This window comes from Hypomesus transpacificus, chromosome 15 (genome assembly GCF_021917145.1).
Source record: "Hypomesus transpacificus isolate Combined female chromosome 15, fHypTra1, whole genome shotgun sequence".
Taxonomy (NCBI): Eukaryota; Metazoa; Chordata; class Actinopteri; order Osmeriformes; family Osmeridae; genus Hypomesus; species Hypomesus transpacificus.
Genome location: NC_061074.1, coordinates 6249254 through 6269130, shown reverse-complemented (window position 1 = coordinate 6269130; position 19877 = coordinate 6249254). Strand labels below are relative to the sequence as shown.

The following is a 19877-nucleotide window of genomic DNA, read 5'->3' as shown; positions in this document are numbered from 1 at the left end:
GCTTTATGCAGTGTACATGTTTCACATTGAGGCAAATATAAAAACGGAACCATGGAAGAGTCAGGCATATAAGTGTCAAAGTACCAGAGGCAGCGTTTGAGGCAAAATAGCAAATTGACAGCTCAGAGGAAGAGGGCGTCAACCAGTGGCGGACTCGGACTGTTCGAAGGTCAAGGGCGAAAAAATGTAAAGGGCACCCACTGCACAACATGCGCCCCACCGACGTAACAATGGGAATTAGTATTTTATTTTTGTTGTACCATCGTTGGCAACAATTTACTTTGTATTTTACTACCAAATACAGTTAACCTAACCTAAAGGGTAACTTATCGACCCCATGGAAAAACACACCCTTTGGGGCACTGTCATGTAGCAGCACCCTTTTCCATCGGAAGGAAGGGCACCCATCAAGTTTAGACCATTGGGGCACCTTATAGGGCACTGCATCATGTTTTCTCCTCTGGAGGGGCACTTGTTAAGACATTTTATCAAATTGCTTTCCTCTAGAGGGCACATCATAATTTATTACATGAAGAGGCACCCTAGAGGGCACTTATCCAATGTTACCATGTGAATAGCAGCCAATAGGGCGCTTGTTGTAGTTTTTGCCACAAGAGGGCACTTTAGCAACACCTTTTCAACCATGGGGGCACCAGGGGGCGCTGTCAATACAAATCTGTATCGGCTTCAGGTGTCAACAGGATACAAAACAGATCAACAAATAACCACAATAGAGACAATGTTTAATTCAGTAAAACTCTTTACTGGCGCAGTCATTGCAAATATTATAGGCTACAATACATACTGTAGCAGGCATAACCTGCTACTTAGTAAAGTCTTGCAGGAGGCTGAAACTGTCTACCAGGACATAACCTTCCCCCCAGGAGCCCATTCTACCTCTTTCTACTCAACAGCAAGTTTTTCTTGGTACATCAGCATTTAGATATGACATTCGTGACTGTTGATCACATTCAAAATATAGAGAAGCAAGTTACTTAGGGTCAAGCTACAAATCAAATTCTACCAAGCAGCTGACTTTTCTACCAATGTTGCATTCATTTTCAAGCCTTATTTGGTATTTACAAGCCTGTGACAGTGTGTTTGTGTGCGAGATTAAATGTAAATGTCAGCCTAAAGTAGAGGTGCAAAGGTGCTCGTTTGCATGTGATACTCTAGACAAAAGACAGAAACAGTTACAGCATTTAGCTTTACTGCCAACTTTATAAAAGGTCTACACCCTCCCTAAGTGGCCATCATTAGATTGAAGGCAACGTGAGACTCAGTCCAACAAAGAGGTCGTCTTGAAATCCGGTCCTGCCGTTTCCGAAGGTGAACCTCAGGCCTGAATGTAGGCCTCAGCCTGTGATGAAATGAGTACTGTGAGGGTAGCAGGTGATTGCCGTTCGATCTGACTTCTTTACTCAGGTTAAGGAACAAAAAAGTTGTAAGCCCACGAGGAAACCCATAGTACTCCGATTGTTTACTAAGTTCTACTGCTATGGGCTCTCTGCAGTGATCCACTCCTAACTTGCTAGTGTCTATCACGTCCTCACTCACTCTTCTCTCACACACACAATGGCATGGTCTATATGAATAACTAAAGCCAAAGGAAAACAATGTTTTGAAATGTTTTAATATATATTTTTTATATAATATATATACTTAAAAGACATTTAAGTCTTCCGAGGTTTAAGGAATAGGTGGACAAAAAGGGAGCGAAACAAATGAATAATAAAAAATAAAAAAAACAATAAGGTGGTCACAAGGTGGTTGCTTAGGTGCAGCATCCATTCAAAAAAAGGCATTTCATAATTTTGTCCAAGCACTTGACAGTGGAATATGATGGTTGTCTCTGAGCAACCATTTCCCTATCTACCAACTTGAAAGGGCTCACACGCTCAGGTACAAGGGTGGCCTTGGCCTGTATAGTCCTCACAAAATACCTTGTAAATGATGTATGCAAATAATTAAGAACAAATAGCCTACATACCAAAAGGACCCTAAAACATGATAGTGGAAGAATTTATGTGTACACTTTCCAGTCAGTAGAATTGGGCGTCATTACAATCACTAATCCATGATTTAACCGTTTTCATTCTTAAAATGCAGGAAACAATCAATTGCTTATAAATCCCATGTCATCAATACATCCCAGAATAATTAATTGCTAACAAATTATTGAATGATTGACAGCTATTAGGATATTCCTGCTCTTGGAGGGAGTGACAGCTACGGAACTTTGACATTAAAAGCTGCAGCATCTAGACTGGTCTCTAGACAAAAACTGGTAGCTGCTTGGCCCGTCCCAAATCTATACCTACTACTTTAGTGGACTACTTGGGAAATTCGACAGGTGTAAGCAAAATGGTAAATACTGCCTGTTTGCCCTCTGTTTGGCTGGAATTGTTTGTAATCACCACCATGTTGCTTATAACCTGACAAATCCATTTAGCCCTCCTAACGGAATGCACATAGGGATTTGTAGGGGGTTAAAGTAATTGATAGAGTGGAGCCTCCTAGTCTTCGTCCTCCCTTCTCAAGTGTTAGAACCACTAGGGAAAGCCTTGGAAAAAAACAAGTTGGTCACTTGAGCTACAGGTTTAGCCCTCTTTTCCCTTTAAAACTCATAGACTGTGCTGTGTAGTGTCCTCTCCTCCTCCACTTTGCCAATATGTGGAATCAAAAACATATATGCATTTGTACAAACAGACATGATAAGATGTTGTAGATTCAAATGGTTGTTCATACATTCTCTGGCACACTTCTACATACAATCATTTACTCTCTTACACACATTCATTCACATACACAGTGCATACACAGCAATGGCTACCCTCCTAGAGGTTTAACACCTTTTCTTATCCCTTCCCTCTCCCCACCTTATCTTCCCTGTCTGAACAGTCCAACACGATTTGTAACAGCAAGTTCCAGAAAGAGCACTTGTAAAAATTGCAGAAATATGGCTTTTAAAACCGTAACAATCAAAGGAAAATTTTGTTAAAAATATATTTTTTTTTCATCCCCCAAATATTTTCTTACATTTTTTTGTTAAAATCCTCAATGTAAGTCTACATAATTGTTTTTCTACTCAGAACTGTGTTTTTTCTAAGTGAGTACTGGTGTATTTGTGTCAGTTTGAGTATATTTGTTGGTGTAGCATGCGGTCAGCTGGTGGTGAGGTGTTTTCTTTGCTGGCATTAACCCGTGTATGGTTACCCCTTCTCCACCAAGGCAGTTTGAGGGCCGGTTCGGAGCCGGTGCCCAATCTAGAACCGATTCTTTGCATTTAGGACAGCAAAATAACCGGATCCCGGCCAGGAAAACTGGTTCCAGAATGACACCAACTCTTAACTTCTTTACTTGCGTTAGGGGCTGGGGGCAGGATTATCATGACCAACTAAATAAAAATAAAATAACAAAAAAACAGGGCTTCAGCAAAGAACTTACATTGATTGTGCTTCTACTTTGGCTTCAGCAACAGCATATCATGATACAAATATCGTAATTGTTGACATAGCAACTGCGACGAGCAGCACAAATGCGTAGGACCACTCGGGTTTCGATGCCAATGTAGGTTTGCAAAGCCAGGAGCAACACTTGTAAAGAAACAATGGAGCCCGCCGTTGTTGTGTTTTAAGTTGGCGCTATAGTTGCTGGGAAAGCAGAGACGTATACATTGATGACGTTGACTTGGCTCTCTAGCCCATGGAAAAGCAAACTGGTTCGCAAGCTGAACCATCTGTGAACCGGCACTGGCAACAGCCCAGAACCAGAACTAGGTTCGCATTGGTGGGAAGGGGGTAGGTGAGGTGTTGTCACTGCTTTGACGTGGTGCCCAGTGTAGTGTGGCAGGGGTCCTGCAGGCAAAGCTATGGCCAGTCCCATTGGTAAGACAAGAGATACCTGCATGGACAAGAGGCTGCCAGTCTGGTCACATAGGACCTGCTGAGGTCAGTCAATCATTGCGTGCTTTCATGTCATGCTCTAGGATCCATGTTTTCACATTGATCTATCAGCACCTGTGTTCGTGTGTATGTAGGTGTGCGTGTGTGTGTGTGTGTGTGTGTGTGTGTGTGTGTGTGTGTGAGAGAGTGTGAGTGTATGTGTGTGTGAGAGTGGGTGAATGGGTGAGAGACAAAGGGAATGAGTGTGTCTTGTGCGATTTGTATGCGTGTCATCCCATTCCCTAGCAGTGCAATTGTGTTTTGTGAGCGTATGATAACCTGCCTGCCCGTTTGTGTGTGTGTGTGTGTGTGAGAGAGAGAGGGGGGGGGGGTCACTCCCGTATGCTGGCTGAGTAAGAGAATTGAGGGAAGTGCGTGCGCTGGTCCGAGTCTTCTGCATCTAAGCTGTCATCTGTATAGCAAGAGACGGAGAAAGGAAGTTCAGTACACAAACGAGCAGATATAACGATGTATCGATGTATCTGGTCATTACAGGATAGCATAACATCATTCAGAGTCACAGGCTCACACAACATCAAAAGTGTGGAACCGTAACAGTGGAGTGCTGTCATCCATGCCATGACAAGAAACACAGCCCTTGTGCGCACACACAAGTTCTAACTCACACTTGTCTGGCGGTGTTACAGTGATGGTCTGTGCTGTGAACTCATCATCAAAGTAGCGCGTGTCCGTCTCTGACGTCACCTGGGGCTTGAAAGGAGGAACCAGCTGTGCCGGGGGGGAGGGGGGGGGAAACACATGTATTTCTGGGTGAGCATAAACCACTAACAACCGTTACTTTCTAGACACAATTGTAAAACGAGTCCCCTTTGCCATGACAAAACAACATTCCATGGGTCTCCAAATGGCTTCTATCACAAGATTGACATCTATCACAAGATATCTACTGAGGAGTGCGTTTAACCAGCTCCAGTAGGTTTATTGAGTGGCACTTTGCAGTGACAGACACCTTGAGTGGATTTAATGTAATAATTATAATAATCACACTGTATTAATTTAGCATGCTTTTATCCTCTTGAGTCAAATGCTCTAGCACTGATATATACGTGGCTATTTGAGGAAGGAATGCCTCTAGTAGTTGTGTTATTATTGGACTTACTCATTGGCACTGCGCCCTGTCAGCTCTGACTCCACACCTCAGCCACAGGTGCTCTCAAAATAGCTACTCACCTTCCGTTCAACCACGTCTTGCCAGTTGATTGAGGTGAAGAATTTGTGGGTCATCACGTCTTTGGCATCGTCTGGCCCACCTCCAAGCCTGTATTAGTAGTATTACATGTTGTCATTGGCTTCACAATTCACTTCAGTAGGGTTAAGGTTGTGTGCATAGATAGCACATTAAAATAAGAGAGCAAATTATTTTAGCAAATCATTTTAACATTGATTATGTCGGAAACAGACGGAAAAAATTCAATTGGGGGAAGAAAAAGAAATTGGGCGCCCATATACCCACAAGAGCTGTTTTCCATAGGAGTAACCGTGCTACTCTTTCACTCGAGAGAACAAAGTGTGGGAAACAGAAATTTGTGGGAATTCTTTCAGAAGAACAACGTTTTGGGAAGGTTGTAGTGTAGTAATATTAAAATGCTTCTAAGAGTCCATGTCTGTGTCTATCACGTAGCTAATTGTTTCACTAGCTCAGTAACCACACAGACACACACACACGCCTATATCTAGACACACACAGCTAATATCGCCATTCGCAAACACACCTCTGCTTGGGGTCCTTCTTCAGCAAGCCTGCCAGCAGAGCCTTGGCCTCTGGGGCCAGGTTTTTAGGGAAGCGGATCTCTTCCATGAGGATGAGCTCAAACAATCGCTCATGGTCCTGGTTGTAAAAAGGCAGGCGACCGCACATCATCTCGTACATAACCACACCTAGACCCCACCAGTCCACTGCTCGACCATAGTCATTGTCTTCTAGGACCTGGACGTGAACAGTGGGAGAAAAGAGATTGGTTGGACGAAGCTTGGGAAGAAAGAAGCAGCTTAAAGGTCACATGACATGACCGCAACATTTTGTTGCTTTATGGTTACCGAGCTTGCTACCCTTAGAATGTGGCTGTAACATTAGCTCTGCAGATAACAGCTGAGTAACTGTTGCTAATGTAAAGGTAGATAACATCAAGTATGTGTGTGAATACACATGCTGTAACGGCGAATGTTGTAGATGAGAAACTGCAAATTTGAGGCATCTTAGGGGCTACGAGCCATTGTGATACATCCATTGTAAACATTAGCGCATGGAGCTGCCTCTCTCCTCCTCATGAGCATTTAAAGCTACAGACACAGAAACAGCGCATGTTGAGGAAAGTTCATTGTGGGACTGCTCGTAGTGGCTGTAATTATGCACCAAGGCTGAATTTCGGAAAAGAGACTTCGGATACAGTGTTAGGGGACCAGTAAGGCCTATATAAAAGCATCCAAAAACAGCATGTCATGTGACCTTTAATGGTACCTATACGGAAGATAAACATTTAAAAGGTGGATATCATTATCTTTCAGCTTCAATTTTTGTTCCTTATCAAACACATTTGAAGAAAGGGGATATGGGAGGAAAGGTCACCATCAATACCTTTTCAAAAGGATACATGTAAGGAATTTAGGAAAGCAATCAAACATTGAAATAGAATGACGTTTAGAGATTGAATTAGATGAAAAGCATTGCATAACTGCCTCTGTTGCAATGTAAACAATGTCTGCCTATTCTGGTTGATAATCATTTACTTTCTAGCTGGAAAGTTTTTTCCCCCCCAGTTCATTTCTAGAAAAGAGAATTATTGACAAGTGGAGGAGAGTCCACTACCCTCTACTGTGCTAGTGTCTTGATGTTGGTTACCTCAGGGGCCAAGTACTCTGGTGTTCCACAGAAAGTCTTCATCGTGGCACCGTCCGTGATGCCCTCTTTACAAAGTCCAAAATCTGTGATCTTTATGTGTCCGTCTTTATCCAGCATTAGATTTTCCAGCTAAATCAGACAACATGAGGAAAGAATGACCACGCAGAAGAAAACAGCCGGCACAGCAGGACCACACACAGGGCCTTAAACCTAACAGAATGCACATTTTACATAAGTGTGTTTTGAAAATTCATCATCGTTTGATGAAACACAATAGTAAAGCAAATATCTGCTTAAGTGTGAAGGCTTTTGTTGATGTATTTATATGCAAGCTATGTAATTACTGGGAGTTTGTTCAACTCTTGCACGCAATGGTGGTGCTACCTTGAGATCCCTGTAGACCACGTCTCGTGAGTGCAAGTACTCCAGGGCTGACACAATCTCTGCTCCATAGAAGCGTGCCCTGTCTTCTGTGAACACACGGTCCCGGGATAAGTGGAAAAACAGCTGCAGAAAGAAGGGTGGGGGGTTAACGTGCTAACGTCCATGTACATTATTATACAGACATGATGGGATGGTGTGTGTGTGCTTACCTCTCCTCCGTTTGCATACTCCATCACAAAGCAGAGCCGGTCATGTGTTTGGAAAGCATATTTCAGTGTCTGTGAGGGACAGAATCAAACAAAACTTTGTACACTTTGACCCATGACAACTTCCATGCAAGAGTGGTCACGTGTCCTGAGTTAGTTCACTTGCTATTTAGGTAACTTACTGTCAGGAAGGGATGTCTGGTGTTCTGTAGAACTCTGCTCTCTGTGACTGTGTGAGCTACCTCATCCTGATGAAACACAATACAAATCAAGAAAAGGGACTGCCCATGTATACTATAAAACTGACCACGTTAAGTGGGTGACTTTGGCTTCATTACCACACTGCCAAGATCTGCCTGAGAGAAGTACTCAAGTTACATTAGCAATGCTCACCTTGGCTATTATGACTTCCTTGCGGAGGATCTTCATGGCGTAGTACATCCCTGTGGCCTTCTCCTTGACTAGAATAACTTTGCCAAAGGTCCCCTTACCCAGCAGCTTCAGGTAGTCAAAGTCACTCATGGTCTGGAGGGACAGAAACCGTGGAGAATGTGGGTGGGTATGGCTCAGACTAAAGAGTAGGATCTGGACAAAGGCCACAGCTTGCACGCCTTAAAGACCAAGCATAGAGACAACAATACTGACCACTTTGGAACGAGACTTGGAAATGGCAACCTCCATCTCCTCCATGCCGCTGCTGTCACTTGGGAAACCAAACTTGATATCCATTGGCTCCTCCTCCTCCCGTGTCTTTAGTCCATTTGCCACCGCCTGGATCACCCGCATCCATTCTTCCCTGGATGAAGGGGAGGGAACAGCAAGACATTGAGCCACTCAGTTAAAGCATCAAGTTGGATTTCAGGGGATTTTGATTTTAGGTCTCAGTGATGCAGAAGGCGACGCAAGTCTACATTCTTATTGGATTGAGGCATTTGCAGTTGAGGCAGTTTGCTAATTGTTACAGCTACAGCACAGAAACAGGAGCAAAAATTGAGCTGGTGTTAATGTGATTTGCAAGCAGGTCTATTACAGACCTCGATACTCTTGATCTGTAACATAAAAATATCTGAAGCACCAGAACCAGGCTTTTGTTTTTCTATCCTTTATTTTGAAAAAAGGATCATGGCCTCCCTAAGAGCACATCGGAATGAAAAATGTAAAGTTGATGTCATAAGACCTACTCCTAAAACGAGCTTTGAGATGGAGACATGGAGAACATAATCACTGCCCGAGGCGTTCTTACCTCTCCTCATTACTGTCCACATGGAAGGTCCTCTCAATCACTGTGGTCCACTGGAGGCAGCGGATGACAAATGTGTTGGGCCTGGGCCGCTCCGTCTTCATCAGCTGGCACTCTGCACACGCGGCACAAAAAAAAGCAACTGTTCAAAAAATGGGTTTACAGAGTTACTCTTACATTTACATTACGTTTAGTCGCTTAGCAGACGCTCTTATCCAGAGCGGCAGAGCTCAAATGTAGAAGGTGGACAGTTGTGAAAGTGATCTCCTCCTTTTATTTGAGAAATATCAGGTTTTATTAGGAAAATAACATTCACAGTGCTCCTCTTTTCAAATGGCGTCAAAAACACCTGCACCTCAAGGGCGGCTTTCTATTTGAACGAAAATGCAGACCTGCGACAGAGAAGTTGTTGAGGGGTGGCAAGCTGTGGTCGGACACCTCAGGCTTCTCTTTGTAGCCAATGAATGACCCGTCGCTCTTCAGGATGAAGTACCGAGGCCTCCATGTCTTAATGTACTCTCCTGTAAACAAATAAGAGGAGGGAGGGGGCATTGGCAAGAGACGAGGGGAGGAGAGCGATAGAATGTGCATTGGGTTTATGTTTGACCAGTTCTGAGTAAAGCAGACGGACAAGTGTCCTCATAAAAGTCCATGACAGTGCACAAAAAGTAGAGCTCACCTCTCTTATGGAGCCAGCCCTCTCTCACCACAGTGATTTCATTCATACTGGTCCAGATGCTTGATGGGGTTCAGGGTGGGGTTATGGTGGAGGGAGGGGAAACAGAGGGGAGAGGGTGAGAGGTAGGGGAGATGATGCAGTATCGGTTCAGGGCGCTGACTGGGCGTCAACACAATACCTAAAGGCAAACCAGAGATATCAAAACATTAGCAAGGACCACAAAACATCCACTATTCTCTACTTTTCAAATGCTGTACAATGTACATTAGTAATAAGCATGAATAATTCAAAGCCTTATTCTATAAGTGGTTTGCTTTCTGAGTAATGATAAACTGGGCCAGGTTATCACTGGTGAGCAGCAAGCTCTGACTATGCCTTGGCAGTCAACCATGCCATCCCGGGCAGACCTCCCAGTCACCATGGCCACCCCACTGGATTACCCTGCCGAAAATCCTCACCTTGTGATGCCTCACTGCCTGTTGCGTAAGATATGGTTAGGGTGGCCTGGCCAATTACTAGGAGGAGCCGTTAGCTTTGGTTGGGTCAATAAAAAATAAATAAACGGTATTAGTTGATGAAAATAAAGTAACACGCCCAATGAAATAATGATTGCTAATACTAATTTCTTGCTACTACTACATGCCTAATAAACATGACAAAGGAGGAATGTAAGGTATCTCCACAAATCATATAGCTAGCTGCTTTAAAGTAGCCTAATATCAAATATCAATTTGTCACCAAGGCCTAATCGTAAACTAGAACAATTATCCTAAGGAAGGCGGGAATATATATCATTGATATTATATTTAGTTTTATAGTTAGTTTTTTAGTGGAAAGGTACAAGACTAGGCTGCTATTTGAAGTTTAGACTATTGTTTACAAAGGTGAAAATCAATAGACGTACGCCCCCTCTACTTTGTAAATTACAAATCCCTTGATAGGTTAGGTGTGTGGAAGCTCCAAGGATGCAAAGACGGTTACTTTATTCATGTGAATCAACAAACATCCCAGTGATTTGCATTTTTAAACCTTAACCACCATATAGCATCTGCAAGCCCGTATCAGCGACGTCTCAGGTGTTACTGCCTGATAAGTAACACTGGCATCTTCATATCACCAACTGTCGTTGGTTAGAAACTTTGTTTCAAGTTGTACTAGTGCTCCACTAGTTACCGTTAATTTAGGCAGGGAATATAATGTGATAACAGTAGCTCTATTATAGTACTCGCTAAAAACAGTGATCCATAGCCAAGTCCGTACTACACCTGCGACGTACCAACAGCAGTAGGTCATTTTAATTCAGTTACACAGCAGAAGCGTATTTAGATAAATGGTGAATCTAATTATCAATGAAGGAAATGACCTTCCAGATAGATAAGCTTCTCAAAGATACTCGTACAGCAGTAGAGCTACACCTCAGCAATCGCCCAAGCTACGTGTGTTAATACGTTAACTAGTAGCTAAATTAGTTGAGATATCGTGCCATAAATGACCCGTTAGATACAGTACCGTAGTACTGTGCCTAGCTAGTTATTTAACTGGCAGTGGTTTTTACTAGTTATATAGTTTAAGGCGGGCTACGTTGCGATTATCAGAAAACGAAAACACTCATGTTAAACTCTGCTAGCTAGCATTAGATACATAACCTACATTCTACCCTAGATAGTCAATTGACATTGGCGTTAAAGCTAGCTAGCATAGCAAGTACTACTAGCTAACGTAATAGCTAGCCACGCATTAGTTGGTGCAGCAAGTTTCTAGGCTTAAACCGAGCTCCTTACCTCGACTACTCCTGATCTTAGCCACGGCAGATACCTTCTTGGGCTGTTTTTTACAGGCCGAATAAAGTAAGATGAAGATCTTTAATATTTATCCTCGAAGCCGGTGTATTGAGCTCTGCCAATGAACACACAGCTTCTAAAAAAAACAATGCCCGCTTAGCTTGTTTTTCTTCCCACAACGGCGGCGTGTTGTTGCACTAGCTCGCTAACGTAAGTCAAAACGTTAGGTCGGGTAAGTGCACAATCGTCGCTCTTTTGAATGTAAAGCAAATATATAAAATGCAGAGATGCACGTTATTTTCTTTTCATGTATAATTATGTTCCTTTCTCCAAACATTAGTCGCCTGCTTAGCTGGAGCTTCTGATATCCCACCAGCACAGGCCCTTTACCCCCAGACAGAACAGTAACCTCACACGCGCACAAACAGGATATGACGTTTACAGGAGGCCTCCGGCACGAAAAGGAACTGTACACAGTCAGACATACACAGTAGTCAGTTCAGTTTGTCATCTCGGAAGCCGGAGGCCCATTTCTTCCTCTCAATACGAACTTAACTAGGTTCTAAAATTCAGATTTGTAACGCTCGTCTATCCGCTATGTCCGTCGTGAAGAAATTATAGACAGTATATCATTTAAAAATATCACTGTCATTTATTTTGGACACAGATGTATAAAATAACCTCAATGTGTTTATGGTATGTGGTTCATGAAGTTGGCCAACATGTTTCTGGTTTTTGAGTAACTTCTCCGACATTGGCATATATTGACACTGTAAGCTAGCTTCTAAAAACATTAAAGCAAAAACAAAATCATAATTCTAACACATACAAAAATGCAAATTTCTACTGTTTTCCATACACATGCATTTAGAACCTCCGTGTGCAGTTTTAGAGGTTGTAAACCCTGAGATTTAAGTCTACTACTGTTATTTGATTATGTCTCAATCCAGCTGAGGGAAGGACAGGGTTTGGGCCTCTTCTTCCTCATGGTGCCTTGCCTTGCTGGCGTTCTTGTTTCCGCTGCAGGTACCGTGCACGAGCGTCGCTTACAGAGCCCTCATCATTACGCCTCTCCAGTTTTTTCAAGGTATCCTCCACAGACCCCTCTGACGAGAAGACGGACATGTTTAATAAGGCTTGCTACTTATGCATAGAAAGTTACCATTTGTAAATTAAATACACTATCCAAAAAGGTTTAAAGTCTAATGTAAATAGAATAAATAAGTAATTTTAGAATATTGTGTCAAGAAAGGATTAAATACTATCTCTAGAGTGTTCTGATTAACCTATAACTAGTCTCTCACCAATGTGTCTTTTAGCAGCTTCTTTGGTCTCCCATTTGGCCACCTCCTCCTCAGTCACCTCCTCTCTGGCAACACTGCTCAGCTCGTACACATCAACCTCGTGCAGTTTGGGCAGCAGGTCTTTCACCCAATCATAGCGGATGGGGCACACCGTTCTAACGTAGATTCGCGAAGTGACCAAAACATCATGGAAGATGATCCAGTCGAGCATCTCCTCTTGGTCAAAGAGCTGGGACACAAGGTTAGAAGCCACATACAAAATCTTATAAATTGCAGTTAAAATATAAAATACTTTAGTATGGAGTATTTAGTTGTGGACCCTCTCAAAGATCAAAAACGGAAAACATCTCAATAATAAATGAACGTAAAAGTTGTATCTGATTCAAATAGAGTTCTGATGATAGAGAAGACTAATAAACAAATAATTTACAGATGATGCAGGATGAATGTGGACCATGGATCCATGACCATCCATGGTGCAGAAGACCTTCCCAACAGATCTAGGACGAGGGAAATATTTGAAAAGGTTCCACAGAGGAATATGGTAACAAATTATATATATATATATATATATATACACATTTTGAACAACAGGGCCTTCTCAATCTCAGACTGCCCTATTGTTAAATATTGTGTGTATGTATATATATATATATATATAGTTACATGTATTTGGGTATATATAGTACCTTCTGGCAACATTGGTGAAATAACCAGTGCAGAGGCATCGCCTGAAGAGCTCACTCTTATTACCATCAAACGTCTCCATGGGGAAATCGGTTTTCTGTACAAACAAGCACGATACATTTATCCACACATTCCCCATTTTTGTTTATAGGATTGTTACCATGGCTATGCAGTCGTGTAATTACATTTCTATGGTTTCAAGATACGAATCCTACTCATAAACTACAAGTTCCTATGTGAATCCACGTTGGAATACACTCAAGAATACCTGTTGGAGTCGGAGCAGGATCTCCTTGAGCTGGGTCTCTATACTGAAGGACGACTTGAGCGCCCTCCAGTGGATCCAGTTATCTTTGCACCAGGCTGAGGGGTTTTCACTGCAACATAAGACGAAGATTCAAAAAGATAATTCACAAAGGATGACATGACAAATTACATAATAAAAATTACATTATTAAGACAAATGCAATCTCAGTGTCTGGCAACAACTACAGAAGTAGCTTTCCTGAACATATTAGCTGTGAATGATTTGTGTTAATGTTAGCCTGCCAACTCTAGTCACATGAAAAAAAACTCCCTACAGCACCTGTGACTTAAAATATACCTGGATTTACACTTCTCAAATACACTGAGTAGCAGGGTGAAATCGTTACAGCTGCCTGCCTTGGCTGCAAGCCTTCTATGCTTTTTATCAGCCTCCTTCTGCTTCTCTGGGTGACCTGCAGGGGCACAAAAACAAAGCAACACAAAGCAATGCAAAGTTATGACTTAAAACCTGTCCTATAGTACTGCATATCCATAAACTATTGAAGAGTCAAGTTTAGTTTGAAGACTACTATGAGTTTTTTAAACTGTGGTAAACACCTACCTGGCCGGATGAAGATGTTCTCTACAGACAACATGGCGGCCACAGGAAGTAAGAGGTCCTGGCAGCCAAGAGAGGCTGCTTTTAGCAAGGCACGGGTTAAACCTGGGGGCAGGGGGAACTCAACCATCAACTCCCCCAACCGAGTCACCTTACCTCTCCTACAAACAAGGGAGTGGAGGATGTGAAATTGTAGAGAATCAAGTGAACCAACAAAAATGCATAAATACTAAATTGTCACTGTATGAGGCCTTTTTAGACCGTTGATTTCTTGCAGTCAAGTCTGTTTAGAGGTAAAATATTTAGATAAAAGAATGTTTAATCTGAGGTTTCTGCTGCTCACCTGTCAATTGCATCACACTGGAAAAGCTGTTTCAGGGCCTCCAGGATAAACCTCTCCTCTGGACGGTCCAAGAAAGGGAACCTATGAGGGGCAAATCCAGTCATAACATTATCTTAAAATCTATTCAATTTACAAACAAACAAAGCCAAAGTAGAGACAATATGTCCTTGGATATACCAATGTCTATTGGACAATTTACATTACATACAATTTACATTTAGTCATTAACGTTTAGTCAATTTCTGAGGTAGAAAACCTGCATACCTAATGACATCATGGACTCCCAGGCATTTGAGAGTGAGGATGACAGCTGTAAGACTGGTCCTTTGGATCTCTGGAACTGTGTAGTCCAGCATGCACTTGTCCCAGAATTCCTTATTGTAGATCCGGAAGCATTTCCCGGCAGAGGTCCTCCCGGCTCTTCCTGCTCTCTGTTCAGCTTCACTCCTACACCACAAATAGTAAAGACTACGAATGTCAACAACCATGCTAATTTATATGAAATTTGACAAAAACTACCATCTGTAACTACCAAACAACAATTACTTTTCCAACTTACTTAGAAATTGGCACAACTTCCAAAATATCCATGCCAACCCTGGAGTTGTGATTGAGTTGTTTAACAAACCCACTGTCAACAATGTACCTGCAGAGAAAATTGACTAATATATGGTAACGGTTCACCATTTATGTACTTGTATATCCCCGATGTCAAGCATTGAGCACAAGATAAACTGAAATATTAAATAATCAACTAAAGCAGTCCATGTTACCTCTAAATGTACTCACTTTATTCCATTGATGGTGAGAGACGTTGCTGCAATGTTGGTGGCCACCACACACTTTCTAATACCCAGTGGGGGAGGCTGGAATATCTGTCTTTGTTGATCTTGAACATAGGAACCCACAAGATTACATCATACAGCACAATAGTAAGACATGCCAAGCCCCCCCCACATATCTTCTAACGTCTCTCTCCACCCCCCTCTCTCTCTCACCATGTCCACCTCTGAGCTCTGTGTCTATCATAAGAGCTGACTGTAACAATGGAAACAGTAAGATGGCCTACATTTTTCTAGGTCCTCCGTGGGTTGTAAATAAAATAGTCCTCCAACACTTACCAGTAGGCATGGATCCATAAAGTGGTAGGATGAGCAGGCCCTCCACTGTGCGGTCCTGCACATCGTAACGGTAATTTATAGACTCCGCCTTCTCATACAGTATGTCACAGGCCTTCTCAATCTCAGACTGCCCTGTTGTTAAACAAATGACAAACATGAGACATCTAGCGCGAGTGTACCATCAGAACCTGATATTGTAATCCAGATCATACCTGTCAAAAACACAAGGATATCCCCAGCCATCTCACTGGTGTGTATATCTAGTGCCACCTTTACAACCTACAAGAGTGAAAATTAGCTTGTTTCAGTCAAATTAAAAAAAGATCAGGGTTGATGGGAAGGTCAGTGAATCTAGTACAGGAAAAACTACTCCGATACTTTTTGACAAACTTCTTTATTTGATGTGAGTCAGTCCTAAAGAAAGTGCCTGCCAAGCCTACCTCTTTCACATAGACAGAGCTCTCAGAGTCTTTCGGTCCAATGGCACAACCAAACTTGGAGGTGACAGGGAAGGTCCGGCCAGGTATGGTGAAGACAGGACACTGACCCAGGAAGTCAGACAGCTTCTCTGTCTCCAGGGTGGCAGACATAACTACAACCTTCAAGGGGATGGAGCGTCCTCTGGATGCCTTGTCAGGGTGGGAGAGGGTCTTCCTCAAGAGACCTAGTAATATGTCCTGCGGCACACAATACACAACTCTTAACAGCAGAGCAATACTTGTTTGTTATTCTACTTAAGACTTGTGAGATGTTATACTTGGAAGACAGCACATTCATTTCTGCTTCCCAGGATAAGGTTGTACCAGTAACTGGTACTGACTGTGTTCAGACTCCTCTCGTGGGCTTCATCCAGTATAACCACGCTGTACTGCGACATACAGGGATTTGCCAAAATCTCCCTCAGCATACAGCCATCCGTCATGTACTTCACCACCGTGTCCTATAACACACAACCACTTTAGAGATACACAAAAATGACTCACATTACAAGTCTGATTAGTCTCCATCATCTTCCTACAGTCTCTTACCTGTGATGTGCAGTCGTCAAAGCGCACCTGGTATCCCACTTCTTTACCCAGACTGCACTGCATCTCTTGGGACACCCTCTGTGCCACAGTTATGGCTGCCACTCTCCGCGGCTGAGTTATGCCAATTTTACCATCCCTACAAAATCCTGTATGGTATAAATCACCCCCAAAAAATTAACATTTGTGAGTCACTAAGGATCACTTGGATTTGACACTGGTGTTCACCAATATCCATTCCAGTCATGAATTAATTACCTGTATTTGTTATCCAACATACGCAGTCGATGCGTTACAAAAAGTAGTCTGTTTAATATACGTGTAACCAGCAGGTAAATACACCTAACGTTACCATGCAGTTTTTGATGGGGAGCTGAACTTACCTGCTTGATACAAATACTGTGGAAGTTGGGTCGTTTTCCCACTACCTGTCTCACCAGTGACAACTAAGAACGAATTGTCCTTGACAGCTTGTATTAGCTTTGATTTATGCTGATAGATGGGCAAGTTCTTCGATTCATTTAATTCTTTCTTGGAGTCCCACCTTGTCCGGTTAGACATGATAGCTCTGAATAGATAGTCAATTCGAATGCGATGTACTAACCCTAACTTCTTGATCTAGATAATTAGATACGGCTAAAAGAGGATGGTTGAACAACTTGTCACAAGCACAAACGACAGCCTGAAACATGCTTTTTTTATATATTAAATATAAAAACATCTAGCCATGCCAACCATTTGATTCTACCTCACGTTTTGCTCGTCAACAATACGAATCGTGAGCCACTTCCGCAAGAGAGCATTTGGGGTTTTCATTGGTCAACACGCACGGATCATGTGACCTGACCTAAATCCACAAGTCAAACACGTAATTGTTTCATTAGATACTTTTTAATAGCGTGAAATATTTCAACACTTAATTAATACCAACATCGTTTTATAATAGCCTACTAGGGAAAGCAATCAAGTACATTTTGTCCCAATTCACAATACTAGTTCAAGAGGTCCACAATAGACAGTGGTATACTTCGGAACTGTCTTTCTCTGCCTCCCCAGGCGCTGTCTGCCTACAGAGAAAAAATGACTTGATATTTTGGCAACATCTAGCCGTTTTGAAAATTCTGAGACATTCAAAAATTTATGATAATTGTTTAGGAGTCCACTCTACACAAAAGTTCACTTACTTCTGTTGCAGGGTTTTGAGCAGTCATGTTCTTTGCAGACCTCTACATCACAATGGAAGTATACCTGATCCACACATAATTATGCATTAAAATGTCAATTTAATGTTAAAACGGCTCTGTACCTTTGACATCTAGTCTGATAAATTGGCATCATATGTCACCTACCAATTGATGGAACTGATTGGGTTTTACAAAAGCGAACTGCTTGACTATAAACCACTTGTGATGAGAAGGATACTTTATGACCTTACTAGGGACAACTGGTAGGACCACTGTTCTGTGGGTGTCACTGCTAAAGGGACACCTGCCATTGAATACAGAGGGAAATGTAGTTACTCAGAGCTTTGTAAAATGTATATTAAATGTGCTTGATGAGAGCAAATATACAGTAGCATCAAACTCTATTCAGCAGACGTACCCTTTAACTAGAAGGTTCCATCTATGCTGGTCAAGTGGGTCTTCATTGGGTGTGGCCCAGCAATCTTCTAATCGGAGCTCGAGCTCCTTGTCTTCACGTTTCAGAAGAAACACCTCCACATACACTGGCTTCCCGAGCTTGAGCTTCACTGGGAGGTCTTTGTTAGAGTAGAAGGAACTGTAGGAGGAGTCTAAAGACAGCGCATGATGATCTACTGATACAAGTTTATAACTTCTGGACTGTACAAAATGGGATGTATAGGGCTGTCATATATATTCTGAACTCACACCATGTTAATTGACAGATCTTCATGTAAAACTAAACACCTTTAGCAAACCTCATTTCAGCCCGAAGAATTCCTTCACTTTTCAGTGCTGAGGATTGTTCGGACCTCTCCCTGTAGACCTCCATCCCAATTTGGGACACTCTAGTCAAGGCATAGCTGCAACGCACTGTCAATCTATGGAAAAGGGATGTTAGAAGCAACAGAAGCAATGGCTTTGTCTGCCATTTGATTATGGTATTATAACTGCTGAAGGATCAGATGTTGTGGACTTCTTGGCTATCTCGTTTTTCTAGTCATAACTGAAAACAACTCTCCAATTCATACCTGAAAGGTGCATTGCGAAATGTAGATTCTTGTTTATGCATCAAAAGTCGCTGTGCTTCTACTTTCACCCAATAAATAATTTTTTCGTGATCCATCTGGAAAAGATAGAACACATCCCACAAGGAAAGGTCAGTGCAGAAACTGAATAGTGAGATTTTGGCAATTTATGTTTGGCAACTATACCATTTGGAGGACTATACTTACCAAGAATTGAGTGCCACAGGAACTGAATGGGAAACGGAAGGTGACAGAGTCAGAAGTCTTGGTTTGGGGCTTGCAACTGGGACTTTGGTGAGACAGAATGTGCACTGTGTCCAGGTTCAGAGGTGGGACAGTGGCATTCTGGTTGATGGTAATGACAAAGCCATCCTTGTCGCAATGTTTTGGATAAGGTCTAAGAGGTGCATTTCCGACTGTGTTGATATTTTCTGAAGGTAACAGTAACAAACTCCTGATAACTCATATAACTAAATGTAAACAAAAATGAAATGTACTAAAGGTAAATATATTAATTGCTGCAACCTCTGTAAAACATGAGTGAAATTGATACCTTTAATGGTAACAGTTGTCAGGGTGCAGATAAGAGGCACTGTCTTGTTGATCTCTACCTGTCCCCCTTTTGCCAAAGCTTTGATGACAACCGTCATACTTGCAATACTGCCCTAAACATTTCAAATAAATGAATAAATACATTTCAGTCAAAACAATACCTGAGACGTGGGCACAAAAAGCAAGGATGGAGAGTTAAGGAGGAATCAAGGGAAGTATGTTTCTCAACTTACTTGTTTTTTGACCAGGCAGCCGTAATAAGGTACAGCTAATAGAAGGAAGCTGCTTGTTTCATCAATGAAGTAGTGGCAAGGGAAAGCAATATCTGTTGCTTTGAAGTGCCTGCCTTGCTCATCTGAATTACAAACCATTTAGTGTGGGTAGCCACATCCAACAACATTTTTGTAAAAAATACATGTTTCATGATTACTTGCAACCTACCTTTGACATAAATTGTGAATTTCAAACGTTGAAATGGTTCTTTTGCAATGTGAATGGCCATGTAGTTTTCATGACAACTTGCTGTGCCATTTATGTCTTCTGTTGCAGTTTTAAAAATTGCTTTTGAGGTATGACCACAGTGTAAAACTGATAGTGATAGAGTAACAATAGACACCACAGCATTGCAATACTTCATCATTGTGTCAAGACTCAGTGAGTGTGATGTGTTTCAATGA

The 19877-nt window shown here is 42.1% G+C and overlaps 4 protein-coding genes and 1 long non-coding RNA gene across 6 annotated transcripts; 1 reads left to right on the top strand and 4 right to left on the bottom strand.

Moving 5' to 3' along the window:
- Positions 1 to 1616: 1616 nt before the first annotated feature.
- On the bottom strand, positions 1617 to 11640 carry akt2 (v-akt murine thymoma viral oncogene homolog 2). Its single transcript, XM_047035353.1, has 14 exons — positions 11095 to 11640; positions 9314 to 9491; positions 9027 to 9155; positions 8638 to 8749; positions 8040 to 8190; positions 7788 to 7919; positions 7577 to 7642; positions 7398 to 7466; positions 7189 to 7311; positions 6805 to 6933; positions 5678 to 5892; positions 5136 to 5223; positions 4571 to 4673; positions 1617 to 4356 (listed from the first exon to the last, which is right to left on the bottom strand). Exons 2-14 carry the CDS (start codon positions 9357 to 9359, stop codon positions 4277 to 4279), a joined length of 1443 nt encoding a protein of 480 aa, XP_046891309.1. The 5' UTR covers positions 9360 to 9491; positions 11095 to 11640; the 3' UTR covers positions 1617 to 4276.
- Positions 11641 to 11726: 86 nt separating this feature from the next.
- Positions 11727 to 17217, bottom strand: dhx40 (DEAH (Asp-Glu-Ala-His) box polypeptide 40). The gene is made up of 17 exons (XM_047035352.1): positions 16823 to 17217; positions 16443 to 16588; positions 16235 to 16354; positions 15855 to 16091; positions 15627 to 15693; positions 15415 to 15546; positions 15083 to 15182; positions 14853 to 14939; positions 14558 to 14740; positions 14294 to 14374; positions 13954 to 14111; positions 13690 to 13804; positions 13354 to 13462; positions 13088 to 13182; positions 12829 to 12898; positions 12399 to 12627; positions 11727 to 12200 (listed from the first exon to the last, which is right to left on the bottom strand). Exons 1-17 carry the CDS (start codon positions 16998 to 17000, stop codon positions 12079 to 12081), a joined length of 2229 nt encoding a protein of 742 aa, XP_046891308.1. The 5' UTR covers positions 17001 to 17217; the 3' UTR covers positions 11727 to 12078.
- On the top strand, positions 12080 to 13546 carry LOC124477518. 2 transcript variants are annotated; one of them, XR_006957156.1, is made up of 4 exons: positions 12080 to 12181; positions 12414 to 12639; positions 12831 to 12942; positions 13237 to 13546. It is a non-coding gene; the product is annotated as an uncharacterized LOC124477518 (long non-coding RNA). The 2 variants fall into 2 exon arrangements; XR_006957157.1 differs by having other exon boundaries at positions 13288 to 13492.
- Positions 17218 to 17324: 107 nt separating the features above from the next.
- LOC124477910 (zona pellucida sperm-binding protein 4-like) lies at positions 17325 to 18333 on the bottom strand. The gene is made up of 5 exons (XM_047035984.1): positions 18329 to 18333; positions 18042 to 18275; positions 17789 to 17927; positions 17624 to 17687; positions 17325 to 17506 (listed from the first exon to the last, which is right to left on the bottom strand). Exons 1-5 carry the CDS (start codon positions 18331 to 18333, stop codon positions 17424 to 17426), a joined length of 525 nt encoding a protein of 174 aa, XP_046891940.1. The 3' UTR covers positions 17325 to 17423.
- Positions 18213 to 19854, bottom strand: LOC124477517 (zona pellucida sperm-binding protein 4-like). Its single transcript, XM_047035358.1, has 6 exons — positions 19642 to 19854; positions 19434 to 19555; positions 19202 to 19313; positions 18856 to 19079; positions 18652 to 18746; positions 18213 to 18501 (listed from the first exon to the last, which is right to left on the bottom strand). Exons 1-6 carry the CDS (start codon positions 19838 to 19840, stop codon positions 18360 to 18362), a joined length of 894 nt encoding a protein of 297 aa, XP_046891314.1. The 5' UTR covers positions 19841 to 19854; the 3' UTR covers positions 18213 to 18359.
- Between the last annotated feature and the right edge of the window lie 23 nt (positions 19855 to 19877).